General features: G+C 33.2%; 1 protein-coding gene across 1 annotated transcript in view; it reads left to right on the top strand.

Moving 5' to 3' along the window:
* The first annotated feature begins 1960 nt into the window (after positions 1-1960).
* Positions 1961-24004, top strand: part of LOC129233222 (cyclic AMP-dependent transcription factor ATF-3-like) — a 31761-nt gene continuing 9717 nt past the window's right edge. The window contains exon 1 of the mRNA XM_054867280.1: positions 1961-2377. Coding sequence (XP_054723255.1) covers positions 1961-2377 — 417 coding nt within the window. The remainder of the gene's footprint in view (positions 2378-24004) is intronic.

Raw genomic sequence — 24004 nt, 5'->3', positions numbered from 1 at the left:
ATTTCTGTCAACAAATCAGTTTTAACAAGCCACTAGTCATCTCAAAGGGTCAAACTATCACAACAATCAATTGCGCAACGTTTTGCATTTTAGCGGGAACTTTGGATTTAGAACATGTGGAAGCACCATCAAAAACCACAAAGAGCACGTGATTTTAGCTGTTATCAACCCAGTGCTTAATTACATGTCTAATATATCGAATATCACCACATTTTTACGGGACTGGAAAGCCTGTTAATCTCTAAACATTATTTTGATAAAAGTGATTAGTTATCAGTGATGATGACTTTGATTGTACAAAGACTGCGGTAACCAGGTCATTGGGGATAGTTCTTGTTTGGATACCTAATATCACAGGTGAGCTATATTATTATTTTTGGAGTTTTATCATGACCCCTGTATTCATTACGGGCCTCCTTGCCAGATCGCGCCACGGGCCCCTTTTATTTTTGTCATTAGGTATACAACAAAAGCTTTGAATTAAATTTTTTTCCTCCTGCACTCTTTGTCAGTCCAGTGCTGTGGTACTCCTTGCCATTCCTGGTTTTGGGGCCATGAGTTAACCGGGAGATACAAATTTATTTTAAAAATTTCACTGGAGATAGTTCTTGTTTGGATACGTAATTTTCACAGGTCAGTACGATTATTAGTTTTGCAGTACAATCATTACCCAGTATTCAATTCCTTGCCAGATCGCGCCACATGGCCCTTTTATTTTTGTCAATAGGTACACAACGAAAAATTTTCAATTATCTACATTTTTTTCTGTTGTGCTTCCGGTGCTGAGGTACTCCCTGCTATCCCTGATGTTGAGTTCATGAGTTTTCCGGGACATATAAATTTTTATTAAAAGTTTCTAAAACTGTTAAGAACGGTAACTTTTGAGAAAGCGTTAAAAATGAATGCTGTTTAAGTTTAGCTTTTGGTTGTTTTGAAAGAACTGATAGTTTTATAATTGTAGCAATGAACAGAGTCCATGAACATCAAATTCAGTATTTACTGATGTAATAAGTAAAAGACTTCCATACACACGAGTGAATTGCTTCCATCAATGACAGAAGTAACAATGAATTTGCTATTTCAATTATGCCAATTGTTATATCACTTTATCTTCCAGAAATTAGAAAGTTTTGAATCCTCAAAACACATTTTTGAGTTTGTTCTACGAACTTGAGTTTTAAATATGCCTTTTATAGCACAATCTGCACTATGGAAATTCTGTGAACAACTAGGCAGATAATATAGATTTAAAATAATAGTAAGTAGTTATCTAATGAACTGTGATTGTTAAATTGCCTATGATTTTTCGTATGCGTAAGTATGAAAAAGAATACTTTTTTTTTAAAGCAAACTTTATTGGTGTTATTTTGTTTTCTTGTAAGTTCTTTTGTATAGTGGCGAAAGAAAGTACCTAAATCATTAGAGCTGAAGATCGACTTTATATGCTAATACTGTGCTGAAATCAAATTTCGAAGTTTTTCGTTTGTTGGCAAAAGTAGAAACCGAAATAAAATGTTTTAAAAATTATTTGTTTTGTATTAAATTTATCAAATAGCACACTAGTATGAAAATGAAAATTCTAATTGTAGTTGTAATTCTGCACTAATTAATTTAGATTGTAATGCTGTAAAATATTGGAGAGCTCACAGCTTAGTGATCACAGCTGAATTCTCACAGTTTAATGAGCAATGGATGGACAATTGCTTATAACAATATAGCCAACAACTTTTTTTGTTAAAATTGTTTTTCTTTCTTTTTTTTCTTTTTTATTTATTTATTTATTTATTATTTTTTTTTGCGAAAATGTTATGGAACATTAGTTCTACAAATGAAGAAAATGCAAAGTTGAGTCATAAAAGTTTTTTGAATTTGGAAAATATCAAAGAATTGTGATAATAAAGGTACATTTTTCTTCCACAGGTAGGCTCATCAAGCCGAGCTCCAGTTTCTATGATTCACCATGTTTGGCTCCAACGGGCCTTGTTCCCCAACCGACTACATTCCTCAGTACAACATACTGGAACCCATCTATTTTCCGTCCACCAGAGAGGATCCGAATCCACCTCTCATCTTCGACTCCGATCCAGATTGCCAAAGTTCAGCCCCGCCCACTCCTGATGTCATCTCGGGCCTCATCAGTCTGACCGGGGGCTCGTGCCCCTCCGAAATCTCAAGTGGGTCCTTCGGGGATTTGACATCACCAGAGGATTACCACTCAACATCTTCACCCCCATCATATCCTGTCGATGTATCTAGTGTCAAAGCAACCCGATCTAAATTGATTAAGGAAGGTCTTAAACTTACCATTCAGTCCAGGAGGATAATCCATGGATTGGATAATGTCAGATCGGAATATAGACAACCACAACAAGAAGAGGTAAGTAAGCTAAAATTGTCGAAAGTAGTTTTGTTGCATGTGATGAAATTTTGTTTTTAAAAAACTCAATGGCGCGACAGCCCATAGGGCTAAGGTCTACTGTGCCTATCTCAGTTTTTGTGACTAAGGGGGCTCTGGGGTGCAAGGCAGATGTCCCGGTTCAGGGGCGGATAAGACTACCATTTTAGGGTGGGGGGGGGGGTCACGCTGAAGAATACAGGGTTTTGGGTACGAAAAATTTCGGAAACTGCTTGAGTGTCTGTAAAAAGCACCAAATTGGCCTAGGGAAGGCACCTAATAGGAGTTAGGCAGTACCAATAAATTTCATAAGCAATGAAAGGAAGTAGTATTTGAAACATTTACTCCTAAAATTAATTAATGAATTGAGAAGCTTATTGCAATTGTTTATATTTTATTCATAAAGTATTTAAACACAACAAGGTTGGAAAATATTTTCGACTGTATGGGGGGAGGGTCATGACCCCGATAACCCTCCCCTTGTATCCGCCACTGTCCCGGTTAGGTGGGCAGCCGAATGCGGAACCCTCAATGTTTAGTTTCCAAGCACGCTTGGTACTCATTTTATTGACCCACTGAAGGGATGAAAAGCTGAGCCAACCGTGCTTAACTCGGGTCTGCGACGTGGGAGCTCCATGCGCTACCACTACGCCGCTGGGCTTCTTTTTGTTATGCAGTGAAATCTTGATACAACAAATGCCAATACAACGAAATATCCATTTCAGCGAAATAAATTTTCAGACCCGATTTAAAGGTTACTTGAATTCTATTACAACGAATAAAATTTGAGGTATTCTGAAGTTTGTTGTAACGGTGCTTAACCACATATGCAGACATAACTTTCATTAAGGGAAAATAAAATGCAAATTTTCGTGGTTTTATTTATAAGCTCTTTTTTTGTGTACTTTTCTACGAAAGTAAAAATGACAAATAATAGTTAAAAAAGACTGAAAGTAAATTTCAGGATCTAAAATATTCAATTTCTTGAAGTAATATCGCTAATTAAAAGAAAGAGTCAAAAATAAATACAAAAAACTAAAAAATATGGGTCAATGAGATGAGGCTTTATTCGAGCTCGTCGAGTTGCTGTCTACGAACATTCATCCCCCATAATAACTTCAGAAAAAAATATATCCTCCGTTACAAAATAATATCACAAAACTATTTACTACACTATTATTACAAAACTTAATTTCTTCGGAACAAGGAAAATATCTGAATCCTTTATAAACGCAGAACTGTCATGGAAATTTGCTCTATACCTACTTGACTAGGAAAGCCTTTTGACAAAGGACTGGTACAGTACACAAAGCGATTTTTTAATTTAATTGTGTTAAACGTATTTTTAAACGGTTCAAAACTATTTAACAGTATTTAAGACCGAAGTTTATAAGCTCTTTTATTTTAAAACTAATAAAAAGCTAGAAATTATACATTTTGCTCAAAAATAATCAAAAGTTGCATTAAGTGTTAAATATACTTCTTCTGCCCATTTTTTAAGAAATTTCTCTTACTTTTTGCAAAACAGAAAGAGAAATTTCTTCAATTCATAAATGGGCGATTCTCGAAAAAATGTCCCGTGCATAACGCTTAGTTTTTTTATTTAATTCAAGCAACTATGAATAAAATATGGGATTAACTGTTATGCTTTGATAGTATATTAAAGCATGTATTATTCCCCAGCAGCATTATTTTTTGAAAGCTTTGGTTAGCTGGAAAAAATAAAGAAACTACATTACGCACGGGACATTTTTTCGGGACTCGCCCAAATAAAATATCCAGTTTAAGAAGAATGAAAATGAATAAACAAAATCAGCAGCACTAGCAAAAATTGATTGATTAACTAATAACAATATTAAAAGTAAGAAATAAGAAAAACAATTTGTGCTCATTGACTCTTTTAAGAGGTATTCGGCGGTGGGCAGTTAAAGGGTAGTAACTGCAAATTTTTCATTGTTCTTTTTTTGTTTTCGTCATTTATTGTACGTTAGCTTTATTGTACAAGCTTGTTTATTTGACTTCCGCGGGAATAAAAGAACGAGAAAAATCTAATTCCAACTTTTCCCTATTTTTAGTATTGAATACAAAACGTGGTCTTCAAATATCTCGAAAATTTATTTTTTCAGATACTATCGTTTACCTGCTCACTGCAGTTTTCTCTCTTTCATTAACATACACATGATTGACAAAACAGGAAAAAAAACTAATGCGTAAGACTTTTCAAACTTTTTTTGTTATCATTTCTTCGGTTGTCTCCCAATATTCTTGAAAACTTAAAATTTTTATGTCAAAGTACTAAAATCTACGTGCACATTCACTTACTCTAAAGAGGTATTGATTTTTTCTCTCTTTCATAGACGTACAAATGATTGATAAAACATGAAAACAGTATTTCGCAAGGTTTCAAAACCTTTTTATTATTACTTCTTGGATTTTCTCGGAATTTTCTCCAAGCCTTAAAAGTTTTTTTGTCGAAATATAAAAAAATAAATAAATAAATAAACGAGAATATTCTCGTTCTATTGCAATAGTGATTGTGGCTGTCTGTAGCAAGAGAAAATGAAATGCAAAATAAATAAAGGGCAAAAAATAACGAAGTTGTGCTTCTTTGTTCGTGTGTTATGTTCCTTTTGCGTACAAATAAATGGTTTATGACGGATCTTCAAATGTAGAACGGATTTACTTTAGTAACCAGGAATTTGCATAGAAGAATTTTCAAAATGTAACAGTAAGTTCGACCAGAATTAAATGAGCGCACTATCCTGTATCTGATCATCAATTTTCCAACAGAGAAGTGGAATGTCTCTCTCTCTCTCTCTCTCTCTCCCTCTGTCTCCATTTTCTTGGGCTTCGCTTTCTATCAAATATACCTTTTTACAGTGAGTAAAACGAGACAACGTTAATAAAAATACAAGAAAACTCAAAAAGCAGCCGTTTCGGGGCTATCAAAACAAGCTCTTCCATCAGTATAAAAAAACGAGCTGATGTGTGCATCACATGACTTCCTTTTACTCCAATTCTAATGTCATTTTCCCATTATTGGCAATTTTAATTTATTTCAATAATTTACTCTTTAAATATCACCACCAGTGCCCAAATTGAAACCAGATTTTAAAAAAAATAGCCACATTTGTCGCCAACTTGGCGACAAAACTTGACGACCAAAAGACTGGCGATATATCGACAAGTGTCCGCCAAATTATAACAGCACTTGAGTATACATCGAAATTTACAATGATTTCCCCCAAAAAAGGGGCCAAATACCCCTTTAGAAACACCCGAATGCAACCAAAAGAGGAGGTGCACAACTAGATTCCACCAGGAGTCTACGTATCAAATTTCAACTTTCTAGGACATACCGTTCTTGAGTTATGCGACATACATACGCACATACGCATATTCACCCATACATACATACGTGCATACGGACGTTTCGAGAAAAGTCGTTGTAAATAACTCGGGGAATGTCAAAATGGATATTTCGGGTGTCTATACGTTCTAATGCACTTATCCGCGTGTGGTCGGGTTGGAAAAAAACTAAACATTAATGCTTGGTGAGCAAAATGGAAATTAAGGTCGAATTTTGAGTGAAATTTTTTTTCGCGAATACAGTACTTCCTTTTTTGTAAAAGGAAGTAAAAAAAGTAGGTCGATTCAGAATAAGTCTTTGCGCATTGGGTTTTCGTGAACCTATCTTTTATGTAAACCAATGAAGAGGCTTGTTTTGATAGCCCGAAAACAGCTGTTTTTGTGAGCTTTTAACTCATTTTATCGCTTTCATTCGCAGTTTTGTTAACATTGTCTTATTTAAATCATATCTTAGTGCTAATTTCGACTAATTTTGCAAATTCTGTTTTTAAAGTTAAAGCAATTTTTGGGAACTTGACTTATATGAATAGAAAACAGCAAATTAATTTGAAAAAGATATCAAATTCATCCTCTCTCCAACTGTTGGGCATCCATGTTGCCGTTAATTCCTATTACTTTTCTTTTTTTTTTTTTCTTTTTTTTTTCTTGTGAATATTTCAAATTCAAGCAATTTTCTTTTTCAATATGTAAGTGCACGGAAATACGAGAAACAAACCTATAAAACAATTGAGTTAAAGCAAAAACTTCCTTGAAAGTAAAATTTTCAATTTCAATACATAAGAAAAATCAAGCTTTTCTATAATATAAAAAAAAAATTAAAATTCACAAAGATGTCTGTACAATACTTTACAAAGGAGCCTAATTTTAATCTGATAATATTGAACATAAAATTCCTTCCTGTTTCAAATGGTCGGTTTTTTTTTTTTTTTTTTTTTTTTTTTAATCGTGGTCAAAAAACATGCAAATTAAAAAATAAAAATCTCATTCCAAAAGAATTTTGCCTTCACTTTTGAATCTTTGCGGAAAATAAAAATGAAAAATAACAACTTCAAAATGCATTGTGAATACAGAGATATGTACCAGTAAAATTTCATATCAAAAATAAAATTAATGGCTACTTTCCCTTGCTTTGAATTCACTTTAATTAGATTCAATCAATCGGAACAACATTCGCCTTGTTAGACTTACTGTACTTCTTTTTTTTTCAATAAACTCTTTACATTAGGAAAATCAGAAAAGTAAGGCCGTATTTAGAACCTTTGCTGCTTTCACAACTTTTCGGTAATCAAAAACAATTTTTGGTGTTGATTTTTATAGCAAAACGTCTTGAATTACTCTCGATGTTTGAATTTTTTGAATTTTTCAAAAAATGGCCCAGAATACGCAAATCATTTTTTTAAACATATTCTACGTCAAAAACATTTTTAGCAAAGTCTGTTCGAAGAAACTGCAGCTTTTAGTTCAGGATTTATATGTGCTTTAAATTTCCCCATAGACGCTAATGTTAAGTTTTTTTTTTTTTCCTCGAACTGTTCAAAATTGAGAGCAAAATTGATCAAATCGAAAAATGAAATTCTGTATGAGGTGTCCTGGCTAAGATCATATTATTATGATGTACTTGCTTATATCCTATTTCAAATTATTCTAGTAAATAATGCACATAGCCTTTACTGCATAATTCTAGAAACTTGCGCTACAAGGAACTCGTGTTTTTCTTAAATAAATTTAAATTCTACCTTTTGCTCTTTGCATGTATTTAATTCTTATAAATTAACTTTTCTGTCAGCAATTGATTTTCACTTCAACTTTAATATTTGGCTGGTCCTTTAAATTCATGGTCTGTGAGCATATCAAAATACATATATTTTCAAAAACTGATGATTAGACTTTTATGCATATGATAGTAAGTTGTTAAAAAAGCCAAATCCAAGAATTTTTTGTCAGTAACTTTTTTTTAAAATCAAGTTTAAAAAAGTGTAACGGAAGGACATTTTTGCGACATAATTTTCACGCTATCATGTTCTACCCAAAAGTTCAGCTAAACTAAAAGGAAAATTCTATAAAAATTAGAGCACATACGGGAGTGTTCAATTAATACAATTTGACCTCTAGTGTTAAAAAAAAATTATTTTAAGCATCTGAATTATGTATATTTTTAAGGGTAACGGAAGGAGAGCAACGAAAGGACAAGAAGTCCAAAATAATTAAACTTGGTAAATTTCAATTTACAAACATTTATTCAGCTAATACAGCAGTCTGAAACAATGATATACAATGCCTGAGCCATATGTTACAATTTTGAATTCTTTAAAAACTCAATAATGTTATTACAATCCTGAGAACATGTATCTTCTTTCTCAGCAAACACGAAGATCATTGCCACATTATTATGCATTCTCAAACAAGATATTTCTATTCCTTCATCTTTTATATAGTAATTTATTTCCCGTTCATCCAACTAACAAAACTTGTCCAAACGCTAATGAATCCTTTAGCATATTCTTATGATTTGGTGTTTTTAATTCTTTTGTATCTTCATTTTTAACATTATTTATTAACTTTCAAAGCCAATCTGTTTACTTTGAAGTAAAATCTCTTTCAATTTGTTGAAGTGTACTTGCTATATTCAATAACATAACTTGTTACAGGATTCAAATAAATAATTTTTTGAGGGTAGTTTTCATGATTTTCATCACATACAATAGAAGAAATAAAATCATGAAAAACATTTTAAAAAATTTAAATAAAAGTTATTTTTTTAAATAAAAGCACTCATAATTTTTGTACAAACATTACTTATATATAGTGATGTAAAATACCCGGGTATTTATTTTTAGGGGTAAATACCCAGGGTATATACCCGGGTAAATACTCAAAATGGGTAAATACCCGGGTATTTATTTCAAAAATTTATATTCATCTAAAATACTTTTCTGTATGTATTCCATTATGTATATATACAACCAACCATATACAAAACAATAAATTTTTGCCCAAAAATTGTATTTTGATCACATATTTAAAGAATTATTGTGTGAAACAGCTTAGCAATCTAATATGATATTCACATTAAATGTGTTGGATATGCCTAATCAATGTTGATAGCCAAATTTCAGATATAAAAAGCCATTCTACAAAAAGAAAAAAGCTTAACTGGTTACAAAAAAAAAGCAAACATCAATTTTTTAAGGTCCTAGTCTTTTATAACCCAGTAATATGTCCCTACATGACATCAAAATGTAACGAAATGTCGCTCAATTTATTATTACAATTTATTTACCTATATCTTATGCAGAAATTTCCTCCAAACTTAGTTCAATTGTTCAGGTGTATTCTGTATCACACACACATATATATATACACACACACACATAATATACATAAACATTTAAAATTCATTTAAAATTTTTAATCTTTTATTTTAGGGTTTATGTTTAAAAAAGATAATAGTCACCTTTTAATACTACCTAAAAATTTTTTGCAAAATGCGCAATTACTAGGGGATTTACCCTGCCTTCGGATAAATACCCAAAAAAATATTTACCTTCCCATCCTACAGGGGAGCAAATGCAAATGAGCAAGGCAACAGAAAAGAAAATTTTGCTTTTTTTTTTTTTTTTTTTTGTTTATTAATGTGAAAACTGTTTCTATATTTTCCATGATATCAGTTAAATATCAATAAAATAAATAACACCATAGTTTCGTAATAACTTCTCAGTTTATTCTTCCAAACATCCCTCATGCTTCCTTTTTTTTTTTCATTTTGGATATGACTAACCTAGATTGTGATTTTGAAATCCTGAAGTTCATAATGAATTGCTTATACTTCTCCAATTATGACGTTGAAAAGAAAGGTTCTTTGGTTCACGATATGTTTCTTTCAGGATTTCATCAAGTCTTCCAATAAAAAATACTATAAACTGTGTAATACATATGTATATATCAGTTTTACCAATTATTTCATATTTAGATTTAAAAAAAAAAAAATTCTCATTCGCTTTTTTGCATTTTTTATTAAATACCCAGTTTTTGGGTATTTACCCAGGCCTTGGGTAAATACCCGGGTAAATACTCAAAAAATATTTACCTACACGCTGGGTATTTACCCGATCCCCATCACTACTTATATATGTTATAAATGTGACTACTAACGTTAAACAATAGTTTGTTTTGTACTAGCATTCTAAAATGTTACCCTATACCAGCTTATAGTTAAACGGTCCTTCCGTTATCTTATTTTTTGTCCTTCCGTTACCATTAAAAAACATATAAATTAACTCTATATTAAAATTATAACTATGCCTCCTTGACAAGGGACATAATTCTGCTTTGAACAAAAAAACATTAGTTTCTATACCCAATAGGTTCTTGGTGAACTAAGATGTAGTGTTTTGGTAACGAAAGGACATCAAATTGTCACCTCAGTAATGGACCTATTTAATGGTTGAAAAAAAAAGAAATTTTAAATTACTTACCAAAAAAGATTTAACCAGACATTCAAAAGATAAAAGTTAACCTAAATAGTATACGCTGATAACATGTTTATTAAAATTACAGTATGTAACAAAACAGAGATTTTTTGCTCTGTAAAAACACAAAGAGAAAACTTGGTTTTGCACTTGATTTTCTAAAAGTCATCAAAGTATTTGGGAAAAACAGGTTTAGATTCAAGAAATTCATTTATTTCTAAAGAAAATGGTTTATGGCAGGTGACAGAATATTAATTTTTAAAATTCAAGTGTCATGTCCCTTTCTTCCTGGAATTCACCATTACTACCCACAAATCTAAAAATATTGAGGATGTCCTGTTATCTAGACGAAACTTTCTTTTCTTTCTTTTTTTTTTGCATGTATTTTTGAACCACCTTAATGTTTATGTTGAAATTCAGAGTTAAAATTTTTGCTATATCGTGTAAACTATTTTTAAGTGCTCTCTTTCATCCAGAATTTTTGATGTACCCAAGAAGGGGTCCAGTCCTGATCACTTCGATTAATCAAGGTTCTACTGTACCATAAAAGATTTTTTATTTTAAATTTATTATGGTATCATCATTAACTTCAAATTAAAAAATGATTTTAACTTTTATGACTCGCTATAGATTATCTTATCTTCATTATCACTCTGCTTCACAATCAGATATGCCTCTAAATGGCCTTCTATCAAATCTGATAAGAAACGGATCCAAAAACAAGATGCAAATTTGTTTCATTTTTCATCATTTGCGTAAACTCATCGTCTCCGTGTAATTCCGTGTAATACATAAACAACAACAGAGCAGAACAAAACATGCGACTCCAGTTGATTGTTATCTTCTCAGTAACCAAATGCGGACGAATAAATTGTACATTTTTGCATAACACGTGCTGCGTAGTCATGTTTGAACTCTTAGACTTCATACTTGTATGATTTGTGATTCAGATAATGGAAATTATCAATTAATTAAATCATTTGTGCGTGATAAGCATATTTTGCTAACTGAAAGGTTGCAATAGATCATATGCAATCAGTTGTAAACTAATATACTGCCGTGTGCAGGTAAAGGGTAGTAACTACAAATTTTTCATTTTTCATTTTTTTTTTCTATTTTTGTCATCTATTGTACGTTATCTTTATAGTACAAGCTCGTTTATTGGATTTCCGCTGAAAAAAGGCACGAAAAAAAGTCTAATTCCAACATTTTCCTATTGTTAGTATTGAATTCACCACACATTTCTTCAAATATGTCGAAAACTCATTTCTGCCGATACTGCCGTTCATCTGCACAATACACTGTTTTTATGAAAATAAACTATTAAAGGGTTTTTTAAAAGTAGATTTACAGTGCTGGCCAAATTATTAGACTAAAGAGTTTTTTTTGTTTTTTGTACACTATTTGTACTAAAATACTATTTATTTTACTGTTAAAATACAATACATACTGTACACTAATTATTACGTTATTTTAGCATAATTTAATGTTTGCAGGTGGCAGCACTGTCTGCTTTGTTTATGTTCCTTGTTTATCTATTTACCAGGAACATAACCTCAATCAGCTTAAACAGTTCACTAGTTCTTTTTATTAGAGTGTTCTGTTATATTTAAAGTTAGTTTTAGGTAATTAGTGAGTATGTGTATGTGAGTATATATAGTAGTGAGTATAAACAATTTTTTACCTCTTTTTTTAAAAAGTTAAGAAATGGTGTAAACCTTGTGAAAAGTATGCCAAAAAGACTTAAAATGCTCATCAAGAACAAGGGAATGCATACTAAATATTAGATAATTATTTCACTGTTCGTTAATGTGTCTATAGCTATGTAATCAATAAAGAATTTGCTTTTAAAACAATCTTAGTCTAATAATTTGAACAGCACTGTAAATGCTAAAAAATGTTTTTAGTACATATGATGGTAGTACATGGATTATTTTTTACAATTTCATAGTATACGTCTGATAAATTCTGTACATAGGAACAACAACAGTCAAAGACAAAATTTTTGAACGCAAAATATTATTGTAATAATATTTTGCGTTCATGCTACATTAGAAATCTGCATATAATTTAAAATTAATTTTAATTATGCTTGTATTGCAAGGGACATAAGTTGTTTTAGCTCTAAATAAAAAGACCGAGTGTTGAAAAAATGAAGTTTATAAGATTTAGGTAAATGTGATGACTGTAACTCAATACTAGAGCGCTGAATCGCATTGGCTGTTGTCGCAAAGAAAAAAAAAAGACCTGTGGCGCACTTCCCCCAATTAACTCTAATTTGAATTCGAAACTTTGAATCCAAATTATGTTTTTCGCAATCACGATTTGCGACAAGACTCTACTGATTAAAGTTATTGGTTCCTAGAAATGGCTCCTCCCCCCCCCCCCCCCAAGCTTGTCCCCCCTCCTGGGTGGTTACGTGTGTATAATTGTGTGTGTGTGTGTGTGTGTGTAAGCGTGTGTATGTGTGTAAAGGCGCGCGCGCGTAGGCGAGTGTGTATAAGCATGCGTGTGTAGGACATGGACGCCACCACCCAGCAGAAGTGGATTCCGGGGGACAGTGCTCAGGACCAGAGAAGCCGTGCCGCCGCCGGTGGGCGGTGGTGCTGCAGAGACCTCTGGTGCAAGCTGAAAAAGAAACCACAACATTAAGGACTGTCAAGTGAGAACAATAAGCAATCGTGATTGCTCAAAAAAAAAGAACAAATTAATTTGAACTTTGACATCTTGAATTCAAATTATGTTTTTCGCAATCACGAGTGTGTGTGTTTATGTAGGCGTGTTTGTTTGTGTGTGGGGGGTATGTGTATGTGTGTGTAGGCATGTGTGTATGTGTGTTTGCGTGTGTGTGTATGTGTAGGTGTCTGTATGTATGCATGTGTGTGTGGGTATATGTGTGTGTGTGTAGGTGCGTGTATATGTAGGTGTGTGCAGGATATGGACGCAACTTGGAGATGGTTTTCGCTAGAGGAGCAGCATCGTGAGGCCGGCCGACGGTGGTGTTGGCAGAGGGAGGCGGTGGGAAAATAAAATCATAGGAATTCAAAACCTCAAGTGAGAACAATAAGCAATCGTAATTGCTCAAAAAAAAAAAAAAAAAAACTACTTTGTCGATATACAAGCATAAATTCAATTTGATCAAAATCCTACTTTGGTTGCTGTTGTTCCAAGGTACAGAATTAATATTCATATCTTAGGATATTATAAGTTTTTATTAACGAATATCACCCTTTGCCCTCGCTGGTAACTTGGTGATTTGCGTTGTTTGAAGCTTGTATTTTTCAAAAATCTCTCAGATAGAAACTAAAAATAAGTACCGTTTCACTAATATTCTATCTCGTAATGTATGCGAGCACCACGCAACGAAAGAAGGCAATTTTTGCAAAACTTGTTTTCTTTATATATATATAATTTGTAATTTATTCATCATTGCATAAGATTTTACGCATCGTTTTCGCGCTGATTTCAAAAATTTTGTTAAAAATGGTAACGATGTTCTTCAAAAAAAAAAATTTTTTTTTAACATTTTCGGGCATCTTTGGGTTGGTTTGATTCTTTTCTTTAATGCTGAACGGGGGTTCCTTCTTTTTCGTTTTTTTTTTTTTCATTTTTCATTGCTTTTTTAAAAATATTAATTAAATTATACTTATAAGGACAGAACATATAGATTGAAATCTTATGTTGAGAAAAGTTTTCGCGTAATTTAGTTCCGTGATTTGTTTTATCTACGTTTGTATGCTAAATATTGGGAAAAGTGCTTGAATTGAAATGGTATCCCTAAATAAAAAAAAGTTATTAAAATATTGTTGGGAATTATAAATTAAATGTAGTTAATTTGTAGTTTAGCTGTACTTATTCTATTAGTTAACTTTTCAAAGGCGTAAAAATAGCATTTGTTGGAGTGAAGTGAAATACCTCTGAAGTGTGTTTATCGCGGTAGCTAGAATGCAGGCAGAAAAAACTGTTTTACAGAGATTGTCAGTAGGAAGTATCGGCTATGTTTTAATATGGGACTAGAAGCTAAATTCGCAAAGTATCGCCAATGTTGACGAAATTACATAGGAATCTCACTTTTTGCGCCAAATTAGTAGAGATAGCTTTATATCGTCGCCTCAGAGCAACAGTAAGATATTCAATCCCAGAAATAACACTAAGATATCTTACTGTTGCTCTGAGGCGACGATGTACATGATTATTATTGCCAAACTTTTGCACCATTTTTACTTTCTTCTATATCTAATATATAGAAGAAAGTATTGGATTCGTGCAAATTTTCGAATTTCGAATTTTGACGGATTCGAACGTTTTGAGGTGTGCTGAGTCCATTTCGACCATTTTTGGAAAATGTCTGTCTGTGTGTGTGTGTGTGTGTGTATGTGTGTGTGTGTATGTGTGTCACGTCTGTGTGTGACCAGTTTTTTGTGGCCGTTCTACAACAAAACTACCGCATGAAATCGAACGAAATTTAGTACACATATGTGCCCCTATGTGAACTTGTGCCCCTTAGTTTTTGGCGCGAATTCCTCCAAGGGGGGTGGAGCAATGGGACGCTTTTCGAGTTACGCGTGCTTGCTATTCCTCAGGAAGTAACTGGCGGAATCAAACAAAATTTGGTCCATATGTTGGTATTAACAGGAACAGGTGCTGATTCAATTTGGTGTCAATAACTCAAACGGGGGTTGAGCTATAGAACGTTTTTTGTCGTCAATTGTGACTGCTGTATCTCAAGAAATAATGAACGGAATGAAAGAAAAATTTATCGGCAAGTAGCCCTTAGTGGGTATAAGAACTGATTTTATTTTTGTGTCAACAGCTAAAAAGGGGGTAGCGCAATCACCCGTTCTTTTTTTCCATTTTGAGTGCCCTATCTCAAGAAGTAATGCTACGTTCTGGTTGAAATTTGGAATTTATGTGAATCCATATGTAAACAGGCTTTGGTTCAATTTTGACGCCGATCACTCCAAGAGGTGTTGATTTTTTTTTTTTTTTTTTTGCGAATAAAAATATTTTTATTAATGCAACAATACGAAAGATAAATCGTAATAGATTGTCGTCTGCGTATTTCTCGTGATTTTAATTGTATGGAAATGATAGGAAATATTATCTCAATGATTTAAAATTTTTAACTGTTGCCATCTTATGTTTGTTAACAAATAAAATATTTGTAATTAATTCAAGTAAGGCTTTTAAAATAACTTTCAATTTTCGCTCTTTGCTTTGCTTTTGCAATAATTCAGACATTGGGATAGTCGTCAAGTTTTAGCATGTGTAATTTTGTTTTTTTTTTGGGAATACTGCTTCCTCGTCAAGCATGGGGAGGGATCAGAAAAAAAAAGAAAAATATAGAAGAAAGTTTCGTGATGGCCACAACATACTAGTTTCATAATTGATTTTCTCCCGCGCAACTTTATTATTTTTTGTTTATTTATTTATTTAGCTACATGAAGTACATTTTCTAATAATTTATTTAATTATTGATTTTTGAAGGAGGCGTTAACCCCCCCCCCCCCACCACCACGGATTTGAACTTGTAAGAGAAGGTAAGGTACCATGCGCCATAGGGTACATCAACTAATTTCAGTGTCAGCATTTAAATCACATGTAAATTGCCACACAAATTTATCAATTAATTAGACATTTTCAGAAAACAAAATTTCTTATTGTTCTCCCTTTTGAATCTTTAATCTTTTTTCATATTAAAAAAGACAAAGTTTTTATACCAGTTTAACAATTGACGCAATGTCAAAAATATTTGATAGTTGAAGGTAATTTCATTATTGAACCAAATAGAATTATTCTATTGCTACATTCTTTTCCTTTATTTAATTTTTGACAGACGATAAATATCTTCTCCAATTTTCTACAACTGAATGCATCTAATAAAAGAAAACGGGCATTTTCCAAAAGCTTAAAAAAACATCAGTCAAAAGCATTAAGCCAAATTTATTTTCCCACGAATAAATAAATAACTTTTTGAAACGTGTTTATGTATTTACAACTTCTTTGCGGTTTAGTAAACCAAATCTATTATCATGAAACATTTATCGACAGCTTTATTCTTTATCTGTAACGTATTCATTTCCCACGCAAACATGCAATACGTATGTTACATTTTAAAGGCCCATTTGACACACTAACGTAATAGATTGTTTTCCAGTTGAAAACAGCTATCACGATTTCGTGCAATAAAAACCTTTCTTCTGGTGAAATTTAAAATGTTGAGAAAAGATGTTTTTTCGATAATTCGTTTGCGTAAATAAATGTAAATAAAATTTGAATCAACCAGTGGTAAAATAGTGATGTAAACATTTATGCAATTGATTATTACTATATTGGCTAAAACTTAATGCAAGACCAAAATGGAAGAAATTTATCCGATTATCTCCTTGAAAACAACCCTCAATGTATAACTAACATAAAATCCAGTTTTTTCCTTAATAAGTTAAAAATATTATTGAAAGGAAACAATAAACATTTTTTGCATATAACTTTCATTGAAATATATTTTTTTCGCTGCTACCTTTTTTCTTTCATTCGTTATGATATCATCTATGAAGTTCAATCGCAATCTTTTTGCATCTATTATAAGAACTTGGTGCTCTTTTTTTTTTTTTCATTTACAATATTCTTTTCCTTTACACTTTCAGCTTATTTTTTTTTCTTCGGGAGTCAAGATTTGGCGCCCTCTTCTTGTAAGCACATGTTAGGGGTTGAAGAGGCTCAGGGGCCTACTCTCGAGAATTTTTGAAGTTGAGCTCTTGAAAATGCGTTCGTAGGTCATCTTAAAAAACGTTTAGAAGACCGACAATTTTTGGAAATAGAAGCTATAAAATTGCAGTTAAAAGAACTCTTTAGAAAGCCGCAGCGAAAAATGATTTAACGAAGCACGACTAATCTGTGAAATCTCTAGTTTTAAAGCCTTTGCTTATTAACTTAGATATTTAGTCTCCTGAAATTTACAATTTACAAGATATATTCTTTATTTTCGGACAAATTGCATTACCAACTTCATAAATGTATTTGACTTCTGTAGTATTAAGCTTTCTCGCGTATACTTCCAACAATGTATTCTCAAACGAGATTTTGAGTTAAAGAACATATTTGATCATTAAAGTGATTTACAAATAATTAACTGAACTAGCGGATGATATTAAGTCATTGTAAAATAAAGAATGGGGAAAAAATAACTTTTCAAGGCGGGAAATAAGAAAAGGTTGAACAATACATTACAGGTAAAGGAACACATGAAAAACAGATTTAAAAAATGCTTTCCAGTTTTTTTTGGTTTATCAACTCACACAAAAATATTAGAATGGATTATAATCACATTCAGTTTGAATAATCCTACGATATAGGCTGAAGACTTAAATTATGTTTTAAATTAGGTCATCACTTAAGTTCGATGCACTGGTTATATTGTATCCCTTTTCCCGCCTTAAACAAAAGTAAAAAAGTTCACATCTATATGAACATTTGTAAATACTCCTCCCAATTCTAAATGCACCGAAAGAATCTAAATTAATAATAAACAGCCGTGTTTTTATCTAACGGATGGTAAATTTTTACAAATTAGGAAAAAAGAAAGTTTTTTTTGTTGTTGTTGATGTGTGATGAACTTTTTTAAACTCTTACTAGAGCAAATTTAATGTTAAATATATTGCGATTTCAATATGTATATTTTTCGGAAAACTCTAAAAAATTATTTGGATGCTCTAAAGCAGTGTTTCTTGACGCGGACCGCTAAGAGTTTTTTTTTTTTTTTTTAACCTAGCAAACCGGTAAAGTTTTTTTCCTTCGCCTTTTCTTTTAATTTTTTGCAAAAGAAAAAAAAAACTTCCATTTGAAGACCGTTTGAAACATATGATTTTTTACGAAACGGCGAATTTCCGACTCCCCTCCCCCCCCCTTTTTTTGCAGGGGGAAAAAAAAACTTTCGTCTCTCGGGTACCGTTAAACACTTGTGAAAATATTTTGCGAACGGCTGAGGGGTTTTTGCTTTTTTACAAAATGATAATAATTAAATAAATTAATTATTATAAATAAATGTTTAAATGACATGAATAACATAATAATTATCGTAATATCATTATACCTAAGTCATTAGTATTTCTGAAACATCATAGAAAACTACAAAAAATAATCACAAAATTCACGTAAAAGATGTATAGAATCATTATGATGGGGATTTTCTTTATTTTTTTGTGAGGAAATTTTTTTTTACGTAGATGAGCAAAATTCTCTGGAGATCGGTCAAATTGTTACGCTGCTCTAAAGGACTGCCGCTAGACACAAGCCCCCCCCCCCCTCAATCACCTCCTTCTTCCTGTATTGGTGCTACCGCGTTTGATAGATTATGTATAGTTTAAAATATATCAAGATTTCAGTGTTAACAATTTTCAGAAACTCTTAAATGCATTTTGGGTGCCTCGCCCCGTAATGATGCTACTCTTTTAATAAATTATATATTATTTGAAATGTTGGACAATTTTTTATAGCTGATATCAGCCCCCTTTAGAGAGTGTCTCCCGGCACAATACCCTCCCCTCCCCCTCCTTTTTGATGCAACTGCGTTTGATAGATAGCTACTTCACTGTCATATAAAAGTGTTTCTAATTCAGAGAAATTCCGAGGTTCAACTCAATTCAAGCCCGCAGCAAAGGAGTGAAGTATTACTAGAGATCACGAATTTGAAAGCGACTTTTCAAGCGTACAAAACGGCCGTTTTGCTATGCACAAGATGCGTTAAAGCTGTGAAATTTGGTACAAGTTAGTTTGGAACCTTGGAGAGGGGTGCTCTTTGAAGCGCTTTTTTTTTTTTTAAATAATTTTGTTACCCATACTTTTATTAAGTTTTTTTTTTTTTTTTGCCTTCGGATTGGAATGGGATTTTAACATTTTTCTAATTTACTGAGCTCTTTTCTGAAACTATTTTCTACGGGAAAGGGAGAGCGATTTTTATCTTGTTCTAATCGGATGCTTCTTAACAGGCACCTAAAATCTTCGCGAACCAAATAAAATTGCGGAGCAATCTTCGGGGGTTGGTGAACGACAGCGAGTAGAGAGCGAAGCTCCTTAGTTATGTAAAAGGAAGTAAAAATCTAGCTTTTTAGTATTGGCACTTGGCAACAGCTAGTATGCATTGAGGTTCTAGCGACTTTCTCGTGAAAAAGATATGACCATGAAGACAGTTTGGCGGCTTTGCTGCCCTAATGACAGTCCCGAAGCTAGCAGGAGCAAGGTGGGATCCTTGACCCGGGTGGCAACTTCTGGGGGAAGGGGGGTAATTTACTCAATTTCTGAGTTTTTTTCGTTGATCTACGATAGAAAAACTTAAAGGAATATTGGGAAGGGGCGGCAGTTTCTACATTTGCACCAGCTTGGAAAAAAATCTAAGGCTGCTATACAAGGGGATAAGACCCATTCGACATTTTGGTTTTCCAAAATTGTACGTGTTCTCGCGCGCAAAACCAGTAGACACACTTCTACCGAAGTTGTAGAAGTGTGGTGTCCAAGCTTTGGATGTGTGACTTTGTAAATGGAGAAAATTTAATATGTTCAGATTTAAAACAAGAAATGCATGAAAGTGGGGTACATTTCCCGATCAACTGAGGCAGTGAGAAGCAAAGGGATGTTAGTGGCAAAATTAAAAATTTGGAGATAACCAGTACACAGGGTAGGTGAACCTCTCCTCTATCTTGGGGCAAAAGATGGTACTAGTAGCCCTGGTAGTTGCTGCTATACAGCATGATTTAGAAAAAAATTTCAATGAAAGCCTACCTAGGATGTTATCTTTAAACGCGTTTTTCTCAAAACTTGAAAACGTCCACTTACATCCCTTTACTTCTCACTGCCTCAACTGTTGTTTAATTTGAGAAAAAAGTTTTCTTAACAGATAAACATATAGCGACGTTTCACAAAACTCATCATCAAGTATTTTTACGACATAACATTGCATAAATACGTTATTATAGTCTACATAGAAACTATAATAAAGACTATAATATATAGTCGACTGAGCGAACAGGGGCGACCCCGAATTCACACTTTTGAGAGAACGGAAAGTCCCAATTTGTCAACTGGATCTTCAAATTTTGCAGAATGGTGATAATTTTTCCGAATAAAACTCCAAATTCTGCCGAATGATGATGATTTTGTGGAACCGTTGGACAAAATTTGCCGAACCAGGAAATTTGCGGGAAGTCACAGTGACCTCCCATCGGGAGCGACTAGAACATAGCGACTTATTTACAAATACTTGAAACAAAGCTGGATCCAAAGTTCTTGGAACCAAAATGTCGGGTACGTCGACTTGTCCTCTAGGGTTCCACGAAAATCAAAGATCCGGCACTGCAGTAATAACAGGGTTGTAGAACACCCCCACGTCTAATCAGCAGCGGGCAAGAGGAAGACTAAACATAGGAGGATCATGTGTTGCAATCCAGCCATGAATTAAAACGCGAGCATCGGTTTGCGTTCTGAAAATCAGGCAAAGGAGAGAAAAAAAAATAGATGTATGTCGAAGCAGAGAACAAAATAAGAGTGCTCAGTGGTCATTATAAACTAATTTTGCTCCCCTATGGTAAAAAAAAAACTACTCACGATTATTTTGAACCACTGCAAAAACAACCTGGGTTTTGATGTTTACGTAAAACGTTTTGTTGAAATCATGAAAAAAAAGGAAGAAAAAAAAATCAGAACTGTTGAAGAGGAAATATGAATACATTTGATTTTTTAAAAAATATTTTCTTTTCACACCACCAAAAGATGAAATGAATAAATAAATGAATAAAATTTAATATAAAAATAATAATAAACGAATAAATAATAATAACAATAATAAACAACTAAATAATATTTTTTACATATGATATTTTGCTCTTCTGATTGGCTCGCCATAGTTTTACAAATCAAAATTAACTTGATATTTAAACTTTTTTTGGTATTTTGCCCCCTAGTACAGGAGTTCCCAAACTGGGTGCCGCGAAGAATCGAAGCTTGAAGGTATCAATGTGTATTTTTTTTAAAAATAGTATTAAATATTAATACTATAGTTATCTTCACATACATTTGACATTTGACACCCTCAGGCACCCCCGCATCTACGAATTGCTTGGTTTATTGGTTTCAAATGCTCAGATAAAGCTGAGCGAGTGGGTCAATGAGGAGCTTTATTTAAATGTATAGATAAAAAAAATACATATTATCAGTTACAATTTTGACTTGCTATTGACAAAAATTCAGGGAATTTAACATCAATATATGTAATAAAATAGACAAAAACAATGCCTAAAAGCTTTACAATAATGCAATAAAACGTAAAACGAAACAAGATAGTTGTTATTTTGCAGAAGATAACGTGTTAAAGTGTCGAAAAATAAACTAAATTGAAACGATATTAACTATTTAAAATACGAGTATTAGTTAAAATATATGTATTAATCAACGCCTTGAAAAATGAAGCCTGTTTCAAGGCGTTGACTAATACATATATTTTATCTAAGCTTCACATACATAAAGGACCTCGCACAAAGTGCCTTTGCCTTCGGACAGACACAAGAAAGATTTAGACCACAAACAGAAGGAGATATAACACCCAGAGCACCGAACCCACGCCCTTCGGCATACGAAATGAAACTTCTACCACAGAGCAACGGAAGCACTATAATTTAGTAAATTTAATCAGTTAATTCTTTTTAACAAAGGGGCTTCCGCCTCTGCTCACAATTGCTCTACAAGAAGCTACAAGCAGTTCCATTCGGATTGTCTCGCCATTCAAATTCTCTGGTCTCGTTCACCATCATCCACATCAGTATATATTAGTTGGTGCTAGTTCAACAATATGCTCATAATAATAATAATAATATACATTTGATTTTTTTTTCATTATGCATAAATTTTAACTTTTTTTTTTTTTTTTTGAGCAATCACAATTGCCTATTGTTATCATTTGATTGTCCTTGACGTTACGCTGATTTTATTTTCCCCCGCCCTTCCTTTGCAGCACTCCCGCTCCCCGTCCTCTGCAGGAGCTGCTCCCCTGGTCCTGAGCACTGTCCCCCGGAATCTGCTTCTTCTGGTCGGTGGCGCCCATGTCCTGAACACACACACGCTCATGCACATGCACACACGCCTACGTGCATACACACAGGTTTATACAGGCACACACACACACACACATAACTATACACATGTAACCGCCCAGGAGAAGGGGCAGGCTTGGGGGGACAGGAGACGTTTCTAGAAACAATAACTTCAATGAGTAGGGTCCTGCCGCAAGTCGTGATTGCGAAACGCATAATTTGAATTCAAAATTACAGAATTCAAATTAATTCTTTTTTTTTTTTTTTTTTTGCACCCTCGAACTCGTACTTTCTTCGGGAGCCAAAGTGGGCTCCTTCTTATGGGACACAGACCGCCGCCCCGATAAGAATACTCATTGCAATAATTTATCGATATTTTTTAATTGATTGAGAAACCAATGAATACAGCGAGAACGATTTGGTGCTGCCATCTTGTTGTGATAATCGAGTTAAAAGTTCGAGTTCAGTTTTATGCACAAAATATGACACCGCCTTCCCTAAATATAACGAATCGCAAAGAAATAAAAGAGATTTCTTCTAAAACTTCTGCAGATCATGTTAGTTTTTCTCTCGGAGCCAATTTCTCTTTATAATAATTATTTTGCTTAGGTATATGTTGTAGAACTCCAACGTTGCGGTTTTTCGTGTACGTTATTTTCTGTTTCTCGATAATAAGATTATTTTGGTAATGTTAAACGCAGATCACATATTTTTTTTTTCTGTCTCCTTTTTTTCACTGAGTAAAAATTTCATCAGTATCGTAAAATAAATTTAATTTTCAAATTAGTTCCACCCACACCGCGCTCATGTGTATAATGTTCTAAAAGAAATTCCAGCGATTTAAACAATATAAAGTCGAATAATGATATCAGTATAAATTTTATTTTTCGTGTTGCAACTAATTTCTACTCCGAAAACATTGGGAACAATAGTTTATGAGCTTAGTAATAGTAAGCATTATGTTAACCTACTTTTCTATTTAACTACATATTTTTAAAATTTCCTTTTTACATCTTTAGAAGACGCGTAGACTGTACTGATATGTAGCATTAGAATTAATATTCAAGTTTTAGTTGAATACATTTTTAATAATTTGGGTGGTGGTAGAAAATGTTACGCACGTGCCCAATTACTTGCATGGACAATCCCATTTTCTTTATTTCTTTTTTCTACTTTTTGTTTTATTGAGTTAATTAATCGGGTAATGGACGCATCAGGACCGACGAGAGGACATGGCAGCATAGTCATAAACTGGGGACCCGGTTCGGTACCCCCCCCCCCCTAGTTTATGGGTTTATAGGGGGTTTTTTTAGTTTTATGGGGGGAGGGGGGAATTTGTTCTCAGCGGCCCTGAGAGGAATTCAACTCTTTTTTTCATTTTGATCACTGATCATTTCTCCTTTTTTCTGTTAAATGTGGGGGAAGAGAGGGTTAACTCTCTCTCTCTCTGTAACCCCGAGGCGCAGATTAACATTCTGTTACCAATCCTAATACAGTACGTAATACACCTGGGTTGCTTTGACTCCCCTCCCTCCCTTCGCAGCATAGCCTATCCAGGCTCTTGCGCCAAAAAACCCAATAGAATCAACCAACTTTCTCCCTTTACCCCAGTAAAGATATTAAATTTCCGAAAATTTTGAGGCAGTGGGGAAAAATTATTATTTTTTCTTTTTCGAAAAAATGCAAAAATT

Source organism: Uloborus diversus, unplaced genomic scaffold, assembly GCF_026930045.1.
Source record: "Uloborus diversus isolate 005 unplaced genomic scaffold, Udiv.v.3.1 scaffold_258, whole genome shotgun sequence".
NCBI classification, from domain to species: Eukaryota; Metazoa; Arthropoda; class Arachnida; order Araneae; family Uloboridae; genus Uloborus; species Uloborus diversus.
This window is presented reverse-complemented; position numbering and strand designations above follow the sequence as displayed.